The sequence below is a fragment of the Bos javanicus genome, chromosome 1 (genome assembly GCF_032452875.1).
Source record: "Bos javanicus breed banteng chromosome 1, ARS-OSU_banteng_1.0, whole genome shotgun sequence".
Classification (NCBI taxonomy): Eukaryota; Metazoa; Chordata; class Mammalia; order Artiodactyla; family Bovidae; genus Bos; species Bos javanicus.
Window position 1 is genome coordinate 144,163,900 of NC_083868.1, and position 15,883 is coordinate 144,179,782.

Here is a 15,883-nt window from a genome sequence, read left to right on the forward strand (position 1 = left end):
CCCTGGAGAGTCCGGCCAGGGGACATCAAGGCCGCAGGCAGTGTCTGTCTCAGTCTGATGGTCGAGTTGGGGTGCCCACACGTCAGGGTCCTCATCCGTCAGCAGTCCCACCCACTGGGTATGTGGGGACGGTGAGTGATACTGTCTTGGCTTTCCCACTTGTTGACATCTTGAGGAAGTGTTGATTCAGACACTACACCCCTGGCCTGGCTAAGGTTCATAGGTTTGTCTCTTCAACCCTGCCCCACCCACCAGTCCCCCGAGGAGGGGGAGGGGTATCTGTGGGGCTCCTCAGGCCGAGCCGTGGCCACCCACCTCTCTTGCATGATGCTGCGATGGGCAGCTTTGCCTTTATGCAGAAACAGTGCTTTTTCCTAATGTCAAAAGTGACAGTCCTCAGAAGCAGAAAGACACCTACTTCCCAGGGAGCAGGCCCCTTGTTGAACAAGCGTGAAGACTCTCAGGTCGGTGACAGCAGAGTGCGGACCCAGCTCAGGGTCCCACGTGCCCGTGTGCCCCGGCTGAGTGGCTACAGGAGCACAGGGCAGACACGACTCTCATGCTGGCAGTACCGTTGGCCTCACTCAACTGGGCCACCGTGCACTGCCACTCCCAGCTGGGCTGGCACTCTTCTTGGCCCGAGATCTGACGAGTGCCACAGCTGCATCTTGCCTGCATGGCATACCCAGGTCCTCTCAGGCTTTGGGGGGTCCCTTTGGAACCACAGGCTTCCCAGGAAGACCCTGGAGCCCTTGTCCAATCACAGTGCCCTGGAGAACCCCTGTCCTGGGAGGATGCTGGCAGCAGGGCCCCTTTCTTGTCTGGTTTCCCAGACGGTTTGATGGGGGACCTGTGAGTGTCCCCCAGGTTCAGGGACGGAGGCACCGACGAGTGCTGCCCCAGGGGACGACTATCAGAGGGTGGCCCAGCGTCCTCCAGCAAACGGAGCAGCCCTGGGCTTGGGGACATGGTGGGTCAGTGGCCCCTGGAAGGCGTGTTCCCTCCTGCTCCTTCTGGAAGGTGCCCCCAGTCAACACGATCAGAGGGCACCCTGAGAGTGTCTCCCCAGAACTCAGCTCCCCTTCTGACTCACTGTGGGGGTGGGGCAGGGCAGAGGGAGGGGCTGCAGCTCAAAACTGTGCTGTAGGGGCTCTGGGGGTCCCCACCCACCTGACAGTCTAAGATGCGATGTCACCTCCACGTGGGAGGCTCTGGTCGGGGGACACCAGCCATCCCCTGGCTCTGGCTGCACTGTGGCCTGGCCCAGTCAGTGCCACAGCCAGGTCAGGCCCAGACCCCACCTGTCCTGCCAGATGAGTGTTGGGCCCTCCACGCAGCATGCTAGCAACTGGCTCGGTGGACCCCGAGGTGGGGTCTGAGATAGTGACTGCCCTCGTTCCTGCGCAGCAGCTCACAGGGAGCACGTGGCGTGTGGCTGACCTGCAGCGACACTGACGAGCGCTTCAGATGAACAGTGTGCCCTCTTGGGTCTCAGCCCTCCCCTCCATAACTGGGACCAGCAGGACACACTCATGGGTGTAATGCTAACACCTGCTTTGCTCAGAAACCCTGCTCTCAGTGTCACCTGGGGACAAGCTCAGAGTAGGGCTGTGACGTGAACATTACAGATCAGAGGCCTGGGATCCAGGCCAGGGCCAGAAGCGCTTTGTCCTCAGTCCAGCCTGAGGGCTTCAAAAGAGCACTAAGTAGGCAGGTGGCTGTGAGTGGGACCCAGTGAGTTGATGGGAGGCCGTGACTAAGGAGTCAGAGAAGGTGAGATGTGGGGGTGATGCAGAGTCAAGGGGCTAATGCGGGTATTCATTCCAACCAGGGTGCAAGTCAAGGGTCCCCGACTGAGGTGTACCAGGACATGGGGCTGGGGTGGTGGGTGTGAGAGGTGCCCGGTGGGCGGGGAGGAGGGTGTTAATATCACACAAACACACCCAGCTTGTTCTCACCAGGATGGACTTTATTGGGAGCATCCAACATCTCATAATTACAAGAGAAGGCACGTGCACGGCAGAGGCCATCCATTCTGGATGCCCCCACATGGCGAGTCCCCACTTCCCAAGGCCAGAGCCCACCCCTTCCCTGAGAACTACAGGGGGCCCCACCGATGAACCACGCCTTCCCCGGGGCTCCCAGGGGAGACGAGCCTCAGTGGGTGCAGCTCCCTCTTCCCAGAGTCAGGGGTCTTCCAGGTGCTCAGCCAGCCCCCCTTGGGTCTGTGCACCCCCAGCTTCCCACTGGATGCCAGTGCCTGCCACTTCCACCCCAGCAAGAATAGGCAGGCACTCCCTAAAGGCTCAGATGGCCCCTCCTCCCACTGTGGCCCCAGGACAGCCCCTGGGACTGTGGCTTCCCTGCCAGCGACGCTTCCCAATGGAAGAAAACCTAAGGCATGGTTTCTAGAAGCTGTCCCTTCCCATGCAGCTGCTGCTTCTGACCGGCTCCCTGTCATCCAGCCCCTCACGCAGGGGCAGCATAGGCTCCTGCGTCGTGTGGGGCTCTCGACAAGGGACACAAAGTGCCCCACAAACAAGACGTCCTGGAGGCAGCAGGCGGCCTGTCCCTACGCTGCCTTCATTCCGGAAGTTCCCTGCGGTTGACAGAAATCCATCCTGTGACCAAGTCACAACTGGCATGGAGAAAACACGTGAGTAATGCCGTCACCTTAACAAGAGTGAACCTGTCACGGAGGACACGCCTGCTCCCACACCAGACTTCGGGAAAGCATTTATTAGGAGGACGGCCGCAAAGCCCACCCTGAGGAGGAGCCACACGAAGGTGGTCCTAGGAGACAGGAGGCATCAGCCACGACCCTCCCAGCAGAGGGCGCAGGGCGGTCTGCCCAGCAGCCTCTCCTGCCCCTGCCGGGTGCCATCTGCAACAAGAGCCCGGCTTCCCAGGGATGCAGCCCTGTGCCTGGGCTCAGCCTGGGGTTGGCCAGCAGAGGCTGCGGCTGGGAGCCCCCTTCCCAGGTTCGGGAAGACACTGGGCTTCAGTGCAGGGTCCCGCTGACTTGGGGTCACTCCATGTCCTCCTGCAACTCCCGCTTGTGCAGGGCCTGGAGCCGGCTGACCACGGTCTGGTGGACGGCCTCCAGTCCCTCGATGTCCAGCTCTCGCAGCAGCATCAGGATGGCCATCAGGATATTGTTCTGGGGACACAGAGAGTCACTGCCTGAGCGCCACGCCTGTGACGCTGGGCCACCCACACCACACACATCACCAGAGCACAGCCTTCAGGGGGCAGCCTTCCAGACAGACCCAGGCGGATGGAAGCCGTGGCCGTGGCTGGGGTACAGCACTCGCCACCTGCAGGGACTTCCTAGGTCACCTCCTGCTCACAGCCCCGAGGCCCAGAGAGGCTGAGTAACGGGCCTTCATCACACAGCTGGTCAGCGATGGAGCGGAGACCAGAAGCAGGTGCTCAGTAACATGTGCTCAAATGCACATGGGCTTAGTGTGTGACATGCACACGTGTCCACACAACCACACCCGGGTCCCATCTGCATTTGAGCAGAGAAATGCCACTTCTACTGGGAAAATCCGGGAAGGATTTTACACAAAAAGGCTATTTGAGCTGATCCTTCTTGTGGGATGACTGGAGGGATGGCCACAAGCCAGAGCACGTGGCCTATGTGGACACGCTTGGGATGCTGGCCCCTGGCCTCTGCAACGCCCTAAGGCTCCTGCTCCCTCAAATCTCGCTAGCTCCCCGTGTCCCCAGGTCTTCCTGGCCACCAGCACCCGCACTCAGAAGCTTGTTGGGGGCTGGATGCCTCAGGGTCACCCAGCCTGGGTGACCACAGGGACCCCTGCAAGCAGGGCCAGACCCTTCTGTCCTCTGCTTTCAGAGCAAGCATCTTGCTTGAGCAGGTGTGATAGTCTTCTGTATGTATCTAAGGCAGGCACGGAGTTGAACCAGAACCTTCAGTCCCTGGTCCACTCTCCTCGGCAGAGGCCCTGCCATGGGGGTGGGGTGGGAGCTCCTGGCCTCAGCCCAGCCGCTGGGCAGACCTGCCACCCGCGACAGTACACACCTCGGGCTCCTCCTGAAACGTGTGGAAGGTGTGTGCAGGGACCTGGAGCTGTCCCACACAGCCAGCTCGCACAAGAGCAGGCTGTGGTCCCAGGGGCAGTGGCCCACTGGGGCGGGGCCAGGGGAGGGAGACTGGCCACAGGCCCACTGACTGCTCTCTGGACCGGCCTTCGGCCCACGGTCACACCCACCACAGCCCTGGGGGGACGCCTTCTGGTGGGGACGGGCCTCAGTGTGTCCGACTCTGCACCTCTGGTGAACTCTGTGCCCATTTCAAGCCATCGCTGCACAAATGAGTCGGGGAGGCCCTGCTGTGGCTTCGGGCAGCCCTGCCTGGACGTAGCGCCAGCCTTTGTGAGCCCACAAGGAGGTCACAGCACCCTATGGCATGGGTCAGGCCGAGCAGGGGCTGGAGCAGGTGCCAGGGGCCCCATCCGCCCCCACAGACCCCAGTCCTGACAGCCCCCGCCCCCCCCGTGCCCAGGTGGCAAGGTCCTCTCCAAGTTCTCCCTGCCAAAGACTGGTCAGGGGATGACTCTGAACCTGCTGGCAGGAGGGGGCACACAGGGAAGCTGCTGTGCCGGCCAGAGGACACAGAGGGAGAAATGGCTCCGCCCTTCAGGGGTAGGGCGGCCTGTGAGCAGGGACAAGCCCAGACACAAGACACAGTGACTCGAGCAGCAGATGGAGGAGACCCTGGAGGGAGCTGGTCTTCACTGATGTACCCCGGCTGCCCCCTACATTCAGCCAACACCCGTGATCCTCACAAGGAAGCCTGTGGAGCCCGGGGGCCCGCTGCATGGTCCCCGCATAGGGATACCACCCTGCCCCTGCCCCTACTGGAGCATCCCCACTTCCGACAGCAGGCGGGAGGGCTCTTCCCAAGCAGCAATCTCTCTGGGTTGAGCACTGCCACAGTGACCTTCCCACCCCCCAGGACCGCCCTCAGCACAGCCCCCTGCGCTGGGGACCCCACTGCCCACAAAGGCACCCCCTCTCTGCTTGCCATGTCCGACCAGCTTACATCTGGACACAGACACTGGATCCAGATGGCTGGCTTCCCACCCGCTGGGGCCTGGCTTTGCACGTTACTGCAGTGTCTCCAGCCCCGTCCCTCAGCTCTCAGCCCCCAGTGTCCACACTCTGTGGAGGGGGAACCAGGGCCATCTCCCACCAGGTGGCCTCATCACACTCACCTTGCTCGTGCGACTGCTTGCGGCCTCCTGCTGTGAGAACGGAGGAAACTGGTCCCGGGAGGTGGGCTTCAGGCCAAGCTGCCCCTGGTCTCTGCTGGCAGGAGGAGGACAGCGGGGTGTGAGGCCTGAGGCAACTGGAGCCCAGCCCTCGCTGTCCACACATCTGTGGGTCCGGGCCCGGCACCCCAGGGCACAGGGAGGAAAAGACTCCTAAAAGTAGACCCTACCCATCTGCAGGGAAACCGCCACTCCAGACTCTGCTTCTGGGGGTTGGGAGCAGTGGACAGAGGGGTGTGGCAGCACAACTTTTCTCAGCCCTGGGGTCACCTCCCTCCCCCTGGAGCTCACACAGGATGGGGCATTAACACACATGACATATGAGCCCCGGACATGGAGGGGGGCCTGCAGCTAACCCCTGCCAGGCGACAGCCATGTGCCCTCCCGCCACGCCGCCGGAGCAGCCACGTGCCCTCCCGCCAAGCCGCAGGAGAGCCACGCCCCCTCCCCGCCACGCCGAAGGAGAGCCACGCACCTTCCTGCCAGCCGTGGGGCAGCCATGTGCCCTCCTCCCACGCCACGGGAGAGCCACGCCCCCTCCCACCATGCCGCGGGAGAGCCACGTGCCATCCTCCCACGCTGTGGGGCAGCCACGCGCCCTCCTCCCATGCCACGGGAGAGCCACGCTCCCCTCCCACCACGCCGTGGGGCAGCCACGTGCCCTCCCGCCACACCACGGGGCAGCCACGTGCCCTCCTACCATGCTGAAGGAGAGCCACGCCCCCTCCCGCCACGCCGCGGGAGAGCCACGTGCCATCCTCCCACGCTGTGGGGCAGCCACGCGCCCTCCTCCCATGCCGCGGGAGAGCCACCCCCCCCGCCACGTGGGAGAGGCACACGTCCTCCTCCCATGCCGCAGGAGAGCCACGTCCCCTCCCGCCATGGCACGGGACAGCCACGCCCCCTCCCGCTAGCCACTGGACAACCACGCGCCCTCCTCCCACACCGCAGGAGAGCCATGTCCCCTCCTGCCACACCGTGGAGCAGCCACGTGCCCTCCTGCCATGCCGCGGGACAGCCACACGCCCTCCTGCCACGTGGGAGAGGCACACACCCTCCTCCCACGCTGAGGGACAGCCATGCACCCTCCCGCCATGCCGCGGGAGAGCCACACGCCCTCCCGCCACGCCACGGGGCAGCCATGCACCCTCCTCCCACACTGCAGGTGAGCCACGCCCCCTCCTGCCACGCTGTGGGGCAGCCACATGCCCTCATGCCAGGCCACGGGAAAGCCATGTGCCCTCCTGCCACGCCACGGGAGAGCCACATCCCCTCCTGCCACGTGGGAGAGGCACACGCCCTCCTCCCATGCTGAGGGACAGCCACGCGCCCTCCTGCCATGCTGGAGGAGAGCCAGCAGGTGGCCCTCATTTGCGAGTGGATGCCTGGCCTGTGCCCCACTGAGAACAGTGGTCTTCACCATGTTCCCCACGTCCAGTTTCTGCCCATAAACAGCCATCAGCTGAGGTACCCTGTGGGTCAGAAAGGGCCCTTCCTCGGCCCGCACACCCTGTCATCCTCAGGACTCCTGACCAGTGGCTCGGGTGGCCAGGGTCACAGGGCTTCCGTTCGGCGCAGCCGGCCCCATACCTCCACCAGCTCACTGCCCGAGTCCACTGCTCCCCAGGAGGGCTGGTCTTGCACTTGACAGAGCTCCCTGCCCTGGGTCTTCTCTCAGCCATGCAGCTGACACCAGGCTGGGGCCCAGAGCCAGACCAGAAACAAGCACACACACCCCCACCCCCAGTCCCAGAAGTGCAGCTGCGGGAGGGCTGGGGAGGCCCACGGGCCACACCTGGCCTCCCCCTTGCCGAGGTTCAGAGGATCCTGTGTCGTCTCAGTGGCGGCGTCCACAGCACTCAGGGTGTAGGACAGCTCGGGTGGGCCGCTCCCCAAGTCCTCTCTGCTGGGGGCCGTGACCTCCTCTCCCTCCATCAGCGCCCGGGACACCTCTTCCTCAGTCACAGCTGGGGGGTGGTGCAGAAGCATCAGTGGCCTCACTGCACATGAGCCCACCCGGCCCAGCCTGGCTGTCCCCTCGGCTCAGTGCGGTCCCCTTTGGAGAGGTGGCTCAGCCCTCAGGAGGCCGGCCTCTCTTGCACCTGTGATGGGGGCAGGGGGATATAAGGACACCCACCCTGGTTGTCCAGCTTCTGCAGCTGCGGCAGAGTGCGCAGGACGGTCATGCGGTAGAGGTGGGGGCAGGTGCCACAGCAAGGGTTCTCGGCCAGCCAGAGCACCCGCAGGCGCGGGAGGCCCTTCAGGTGGATGAGCTCTGCGAGGCTGGGAATGCGGTTCTTGCGCAGGTACAGCTCACTCAGCTGCCGGCAGCGGCTCACAGGCTCCAGGCTGGAGATGCTGTTGACACTGCGTGGACGCGGCCGTCAGCGCCGGTCCAGGGCCCCCACCCCACCACGCAGACGAGCACTGCCTGCTGGTGCCCACCTGCCCTCACCTTAGGGTGGAGGGCAAGGGAGCCCCCAGGCCCAAGAGAAAGCTTTACCCTCCAGCTGCAGTGGGAGCGGCAGCCCCTACTCTGCTGAGGAGTCCATGTCGGGGTGGAAGTCCCGACAGGACAGGGGACTGAGGACTCCATGGGACACACCAGTGAGCCCAAAATGGGCAGTAGCCAGGAAAACCCACGACGAACCTAAGCAAGCCCACTCAAGCCCCACACGACCAAGACCTGAACACTGAACTTCCAAACCCCATGTTCACAAAAGAATTAACTACAGAATTAAACTGAGTGAACGGGAAAGAGGAAATCATCCAGACACCAGGCAGAGACCTGCAGGTTTGAGCTGACAGAGCAGGGTCACCTCCCGCACACCCAGATGGACGAGCCATGAATGCAGGCTCAGTGTGAGGAGGGTGGCTGACCATAAGCCTTAGGCCGTGGGGGATCTGCCCGTCCTGCCAGACTGTCTGGACCACTCTCCGTTGGATGCTGGGCTGGGCTGGGCAGGGATGCCCTCACTCACCCCTAGGGTCACTCCCACCACACCCGACACTGTCACTGAAGCAGCGGGACAAGGGTGCCACCGTCTCAGCACAAGTGAACCCAGGCTCTGGGATCCTCGCGATGGGGGAGCCACACAGGCCGTCGGGGTGGAGGCTTGAGGTCGAGGGCTTGAGCCGGCAGGGGTCGAGAGACCCCTCCTTGACCACTGGGCTATGGCCTCCCATAGTTCTTGCTACAGACTGACTGTGTCCCCAGATCCACACATTGAGATCCTGACCCCCAGTGCAGTGGTGTGAGGAGGTGGGGCTCCCATGAGTGGGGCCAGCGCCATTATGAAATGGACCCCCAGAGCTGTCCGAACCTTCCGCCAGGTGAGGACACAGGGCGCCCTCACCAGACACTGGTCTTGGACTTATGGCCTCTGAACTATGAGGGACAAATGCCTGTGAAATCCCATTAGAGCAGCCAGACCGGACTAAGCCTTGCCACCCATGGGCACTGAGAGCAAACCAAAACAATGTAATTGCACAGGACTGCCGCCCAGCGGCCTGGGGTCAGTGGCTTAGCTGCGGGGCCCCCCAGTTCCAGAAAGGCTAGGAGTCCAGGCCATAGCCCCGGGCACTGTCCCTCTTCGGGCCGCAGCGATGAGAACCACTGCGGTACAAGGGGCCTTGGCTCAGAGGCTGGGGACTTGCCCCAGAGCCCTGATGGCGCTCGGTAGAGACGGGGTTAAGTCCACGCCTGATCCAAGTTTCCTACTATTTGGGGAATGAAAGATAAGGCCTTTTTTGTCAGGTAAGGCCTTCTAGGTGCACATCCCCCTGACAGCTTCACTGACAATCGTCACAGGTAAGTGATGGCAGACACCAGGCGCTTGCACACACTGGCTGCTCCGTCTTCCCCACTGCATCCACTCCTCCTCGCCCCCCGCTCACAGTCATTGTCTTACAGCTGGGGGAGCCGAGGCATAAGGGCCAAGCTGGGCCCAGGCTGGGAGAGGGGCTCCGGGCCCACTCCTTCATTCATTCTTTCATTCCGCAAGCAGGTGCCAGCCCCAGCCTGTAGGGCCAGGGCCGGAGGTGGGTGAGCACAAGGTGGGTGGCAGAAGGCACCCAGGGTGACCACCGAAGGCACAAGAACAAGCGGGGTCAGGAAGGACAGGGTGGCCAGTGTGACGAGGAAGGTTAGTCTCAGGACCTGCATGGGACCCAGGGCCTGCAACCCCACACACAGGGCGAGTCCTGAGACCTTCTGAGCTGCCAAGCAAGGAGTTAGCCTTCATTGCAGCGCTTCAATCTCCACAAGGTTTACACATGGGGACCTGCAGAAAGCACTCCAACATCTGCAGGGGCAGCCTCCTCCCCAGACCCAGAGTGGGTGGGTCAGAGTTCAGGTAGGGAGAGACTTCCTCCTTCCCTCACCTTCCAAATGCCCCCACCCCACCCGGAGCCCGGAGCCCCAAAGGCAGCATTTGGCTCATTCAAGGTTTCTTTAGTCTGTTAAAAGGTGTATGACCCTGGAAGAGTGACTATTATCAAGGACAGACCATGCAGTGCAGGGAAGTTGGCAGAGCTCCGGGCACTGATGGAAGCAGGACGGAGACAAGGCTGGCACTGGGGGCGCTGGGACAGACACAGCCACCCTAGGGTGGCACCCCATGACCCAGGGACAGGGGTGGGGGGGCAAGCTCAGGGGGAGGCCTGGGTGCCCTCCTGGAAGAAGGGCAGAGTTAAGGAGTAGCCAAGCCCTGGTGCTACCTTGGTGTAGCCTGCAAAAGCAGGCCTCCCAGACCAAGGATGGGAGTTATCAAAGGATAATCAGTTATTCAGGTTATTGACCAGCCCACAGGAGGGATCTGGACACTCTCCTCATCTTCCAGCCCTGGTGACTTAGGAGGGGTGGCCAGCAAGGGTTCGGTACCTGAGGGTGATCACTTCCAGGCTGGGCATTTCCCGGCATATGGAGATCTATGAAGGAAAAGAACGTGACTGCAATCATCACAGGATGCTGGCATGTGACATCACATCTCTCCAGCAGCCAAAAGAACCCAGGGGGAGCTTCTGCCCACCCCCTGACAAGGGCCCAAGCGGAGGAGCCTCCCCCTTCCTGACTAGGAACATGCAGGGCTTTGCAGCCCGCTCCCCTCTGCAGCCCAGACGTCCCCTCTGCCTGATGGAGAGATGGCACCCTCTCCACAACTCGAACCAGCATCATTACCACTAAACGCTGCCAGCCATTGAGATGGGGCATTTCTAATCGTAGATATCCTCAAAGGACCTCAGTGAGGAGACTCAATGGACAGCCAGCCTTTCTCCCTACCGTCCCTGACATCCAAGGAAAGGAGAGAAGCCCCTTCTTGCCAACAGAGCTGTTCTGATATGGAGACAGGCTCAAAACTAGACCTGAGAACATGTTAACACTGACTCAGGGGAAAGGGGCAGTGGGGCACAAGCTGGTCCATGAAGACCCATAACCTGCAAGACTGATGAGCAGTGGAGCCCCGAATATGTGTGTGTCTGTCTGCCAGACAGTGGGCATGGGGCCAGAGGGGGCTCCTGACATCAACAAGCTGTCTGGTCAGGATGCTTTACACGTGCACTGGATCTGTTTTCTGTTACAGCAGTGTTTTGCCTTGTCTTTGCTGCTACAGAATCAGGCGCAACAGGCTTTTCTGGAGGGCTCCGACTCTCAGCATGTCCAACTTTGCTTTTCAGAATAGGTACAGTTCAAGTTCCAAAACAGAAGTTGATAAGAACCAACTGCTGGGCACCCCACTCTGTGTGAGCTGGAGACATTCATCCCAGGACTGGGGGCTGGGGTCGGGAGTGGAGTTGGGAAGAAACCGAGTCACAGACACTCAGCTCCGCTCAGCTCCTCTCTCTGCCCCTGCCCAGCCCTCATCTCTTCCTGCCACGGGAATAGCGGGTGAAGATGGATCTGACCAGGGAAGGGGCTGAAGAGAGGAAACTCCTTAGGGACATGAAGTCCAAGAATCTATTAAAAAAAGTTTAAAAAGACCCCCCTCCCCCAAGCCAAGTGCACTGTTCCTAAAGTCAACCAAGCACGTGGGGCCCTTCCTCAGGTGGGAGAGGTCTGCATCCTGGATCAGCCCCCTCTTCTGTGAGGCCCGCTTCTCATCTGCAGGAAGATGTGTGAAGGGACTTTGGAATTAACTTGGGGCTACAGAACTTCTTTTCACAAGTGGCTCTTCCTTACTAAAGCTGCTAAAGTAACAAATGGACGGGGACCTGGATGGGATGGGTGTGGGTCTGTCCACTTAACCTTCCTCCCAGGGATCAGGGACCATTTGGAAATGACCAGCATGGTACTTACATCAGTGAGACGGCTGCCCCTGGGGAGAGAAAAGACATATGCACTTTTAGTTTGTCAAAGTTGAATAAAAAAACTAAAAACAAAAATTAATGACAAACGTCTACAAACTTTAAGAGTCTACGACTTTGGACTCCCCTGGTGGTACAGTGGATAAGAATCGGCCTGCCAGTGCCGGTGACATGGGTTCCATCCCTGGTCTGGGAAGACTGCACGTGTAACTGAGCTTGTGCACCGCAACTACAGAGCCTGTGCTCTAGAGCCCGTGAGCTGCAGCCCACGCGCCTGCAGCCCGTGCTCCGCAACAAGTGAAGCCACTGCGATGAGAAAAGCCCGCGTACTGCAACCAGTGTGTGGCCCCCACCTGCCACAACTAGAGAAAAAACCTGCAGGTAGCAACAAAGGCCCAGCGCAGCCAAAAATTAAACACCCGAGTTTTTAAAAAAGAATCTGTAAGTGAGAAAAAAAAAAAAAGTATATGATTTCAACGACCAAGTAAAAGAAAACTTTCTCAGACGACTGACAAAGGTGCCCAAAATCATTTCCAGGTTGATTTTGGACAAAACCATTTGATGCTGGTGGCTGCTCTTCAGACTAAGCAGTGGCAGAGGCTGCCCCGTCTGAAGGACACAAAGACTCACTCATGCTCAAGGCTGCTGTGCCCAGGGATAATTCCCTAACACACATAAACAAGGGAGTCTTTGCAACAGGACAAGTTCAAAGGCTGAACTTATGACTTATGAAACACACTTCAGAAGGCCTGAAATGCGGTCGTTGTGCCTCCCTCCCGAGGGGAAGGCTGACTGCTCATGCAGAACAAGGGCATGCATTGTTGAAAACAAATGACACGAATGCTGTGGCCAAAATACCAGATGTGTGGGGCAGAGAGAAAGGCTTCTAATGAGCAGGCAGATCTCACTGCAGTCAATCTGCCTGCCACCAGCAGGAGGATCGTCCGCTTCTGGCTGAGAGCCACCTGAGCTGTCCAGAGCACGGAGGCGCTCGGAGCCCTGACTGGAGTCCCCATTGAACATGGGCAGACCTTTCAGGAGTTCCAGGAGCACTCCTGGTCCTTCCTTGGCGCAGCTAGCCCTGGCCACCCTGTCTTTGAGGCTGCACTGACCCCACAGCACCTGTATCTCTAACCATTACCTCCTAGACAGTGAGTCCCCTGGGGACAACGCATCCCTACCCAGGGCTCAATTACAACAGTGTTTACTGAAAGATCACTTTGATGGAGCCTCAGTTTCCTTTCTTTGCCCTAAAAAGGGTGTTAGCCACCTTGATCTCCCATCTCATCAGCAGGCTTGGCTCCCAGGGCTGCTGGCAATTTCAGAAAAGACACCTCTCTACAGAGAACTGTCTGCCCCACTATAGCCATCTAGAAGCCCAAAAGCCAGTCTTCAAGGGAATTCCAATTGTCCTGTGCAAGGAGGGCAGGTTTGGAGTTGTGTGTGAAACACCACCCGGTCAGGAGAGATGAAAATTCTGGAATGGTTTTGCCAAAGGCCCCCTGAGCTTATGCAACACCTCCCAGAGGCTGGGCGGACCAGACATGGGCCAAGAAGGTGAGGCCCAGGTGCCCCTCCTAAATTCCGAACCCCTCTGCATCCTCCGCAGGCCCTTGCAGTCCCCGCTCCAGAGAACAGGAGGCGGGCAGGGGTCCCCGCTCCAGGGACCCCTGGAGGCGGTTCTGGACAGGGGTCTCCACTTCTAGAAAGCTCTTCCCAGCCATGCCCCAGGGCAGGGGTCCGGGGAAGGGTTGTCGGGCAGCGGGGAGGACGCGCGGGGACGGGCTCTGGCCTCTGGTCCTCACCAGCAGTTGAGCTTCCTCACGCTGTGAAGCTCCGAGGCCTTGGCCCGGGACAGGACCATCTTCCGCGTCAGCTTCATGGCGGCGGGCCCCCAGGACCCCACACCCCCGCAGAACTCTCAAATCTCTCGCTACCTCGGCGGATGTTGGCCACGCCGGCGCCCGTCTCCAAGGGGCGGGGCCCGCATCATTAGGAGCGCGTCCTGAGAGCCCATTGGCCCCCTCTGAGGGGACGGGCCGGCGCGAGTGCAGTGGGGCCGCTTGGGCTTCCGCCTCGCGTCTTGGCTCCTCCCCCACCTGCTCCGACCGGCCCCTGGAGCCGCTTGCCTCGTCCTGCGCGTGCGCAGTGGTGGTGACGCAGGGCTCGGACGTACCTCTGCGGCGACTGGATTGGAGGCGCCAGTCGGCTACGAGAGACCTCACCCGGGTCTCAGATCCTAAGCCAGGTCCCCGTCCCCACCCAGAACCCCGAATTCCAACCCCGGACCCCAGTCCTGGCCCCGAGGCTGGTAAGTTAGAAGTGATGGTCTCTTTCAGTTCAGTTCAGTCGCTAAGTCGTGTCCGAGTCTTTGCGACCCCATGAACAGCATCACTCCAGGCCTTCCTGTCCATCACCAACTCTCTAAACTGCCTTGAATTAGGAAGATTTTAAGCTTTGAAACGAGAAATCTAGAAGAGTTCTAAGGCTGCGCTGATTCCTTTCCCTCTCAGCGTTTAAGGAAAGAAGGCAGGAACCAAAGGTAACAGAGACCTCACAAGTAGTCAGACATTTTAGAAATCAAAGGGTTGCCTGGGCTGCAAAGTACATTAAGACGTGTGTCCGAGATCTCAGACCTCAGAGGTGACAAGACCAAACTCAACCTCTGCTCTGACGCCTTTCCCACTGGACCCTGGTCCTGTGTTTGGCCTGACCAGCACAGTCTCAGCAAAGATCCTGTTGTTATCCCCACCCTGATCTCTGCGAACCCTCATTGTCTGATTTTGTTGCTCTTCCCTCCCTCGCAAGTGGTATGTAATATTCTTGGCCTGTCGTTTGTAAGATCCTCCGCCCTTGAGGTCTTCTCAGTTCAGTTCGGTTCAGTTCAGTTGCTTAGTCGTGTCAGACTCTTTGTGACCCTATGAAATGCCCCACACCAGGCCTTCCTGTCTATCACCAACTACCGGAGTTCACTCAAACTCATGTCCATCGAGTCGGTGATGCCATCCAACCATCTCATCCTCTGTTGTCCTCTTCTCCTCCTGCCTTCAGTCTTTCTCAGCATCAGGGTCTTTTCAAATGAGTCAGCTCTTCACATCAGGTGGCCAAAGTATTGGAGTTTCAGCTTCAACATCAGTCCTTCTAATGAATATTCAGGACTGATTTCCGTTAGGATGGACTGGTTGGCTCTCTTTGCAGTCCAAGGGACTCTCAAGAGTCTTCTCCAACACCGCAGTTCAAAAGCATCAATTCTTCGCTCTCAGATTTCTTTATAGTCCAACTCTCACATCCATATATGACTACTGGAAAAACCATAGCCTTGACTAGATGGACCTTTGTTGGCAAAGTCTCTGCTTTTTAATATGCTCTCTAGGTTGGAATCCTAGTAACTTTCCATCCACTTGCCCCTCACTGCTCCTTTTCTGTAAATCCCCCTAGTCCTTGTTGAATTTGGAGTTGAGCCCAGTCTGTCTCTAAGTGCAATAGTCTTGAATAAAGTCTTCCTTACCCTTTTAACAAGTGTCAGGATCATTTTTTTCTTTCACAAGGGTCAGAGTTGGCTTTGCCAAGGTGTCACGGCAATATCCGAAGCCCAGGGCCCTGGAGACTGGTGGAGGACTTGCCTGTACGAGGGACTCCTGGCACAACCAGGGGCCCTGATTCAGTGGGGGAGAGTGGAATTTTGCTGTAGCCCAGCTATCTTTATTGTAAAGACAATACAGGGGATTATAAAAGAGAAAAGCATCCCCACAGTAGTTTAACTGCTGCATTTCCTGTATTTCGTCCGGTGTGCAAATTGGAAGTGGTCAAACGAGAGATGGCAAGAGTAAATGTCGACATTCTAGGAATCAGCAAACTCAAATGGACTGGAATGGGTGAATTTAACTCAGATGACCATTATATCTACTACTGCAGGCAGGAATCCCTTAGAAGAAATGGAGTAGCCATCATGGTCAACAAAAGAGTCTGAAATGCAGTACTTGGATGCAATCTAAAAAATGACAGAATGATCTCTGTTCATTTCCAAGGCAAATCATTCAATACCACAGTAATCCAAGTCTTTGCCCCAACCAGTAATGCTGAAGAAGCTGAAGTTGAATGGTTCTATGAAGCCCTACAAGACCTTTTAGAACTAACACCCCCCAAAAGATATCCTTTTCATTATAGGGGACTGGAATGCAAAAGTAGGAAGTCAAGAAACACCTGGAGTAACAGGCAAATTTGGCCTTGGAATATGGAATGAAGCAGGGCAAAGACTAATAGAGTTTTGCCAAGAAAATGCA

General features: G+C 58.9%; 1 protein-coding gene across 3 annotated transcripts; it reads right to left on the bottom strand.

The window, feature by feature from the left end:
* Positions 1 to 1,948: 1,948 nt before the first annotated feature.
* Positions 1,949 to 13,701, bottom strand: CFAP410 (cilia and flagella associated protein 410). Of its 3 annotated transcripts, none has more exons than XM_061423100.1 (7): positions 13,538 to 13,701; positions 11,593 to 11,611; positions 10,180 to 10,226; positions 7,435 to 7,664; positions 7,093 to 7,264; positions 5,241 to 5,334; positions 1,949 to 3,160 (listed from the first exon to the last, which is right to left on the bottom strand). In XM_061423100.1, the coding sequence occupies exons 1-7, from the start codon at positions 13,615 to 13,617 to the stop codon at positions 3,029 to 3,031; spliced, it is 774 nt and encodes a 257-aa protein (XP_061279084.1). In that variant the 5' UTR covers positions 13,618 to 13,701; the 3' UTR covers positions 1,949 to 3,028. The 3 variants fall into 3 exon arrangements, with proteins under 3 accessions (XP_061279084.1, XP_061279104.1, XP_061279093.1); XM_061423120.1 differs by having other exon boundaries at positions 5,241 to 5,331; positions 13,406 to 13,631; XM_061423109.1 differs by having other exon boundaries at positions 13,406 to 13,631.
* Positions 13,702 to 15,883: the final 2,182 nt, after the last annotated feature.

Bases quoted from the DNA above. Each gene is read 5' to 3' on its own strand.
- CFAP410 (XM_061423100.1), bottom strand. From the start codon at position 13,617: ATGGGCTCTCAGGACGCGCTCCTAATGATGCGGGCCCCGCCCCTTGGA. The intron at 7,665-10,179 runs GTACCGAACCCT...GCGTCCACGCAG, and splicing joins CTGGAAGTGATCACCCTCAG to TGTCAACAGCATCTCCAGCC. The intron at 5,335-7,092 runs GTGTGGCCCGTG...TCCTCCTGCCAG, and splicing joins CTCGGCAAGGGGGAGGCCAG to CAGAGACCAGGGGCAGCTTG.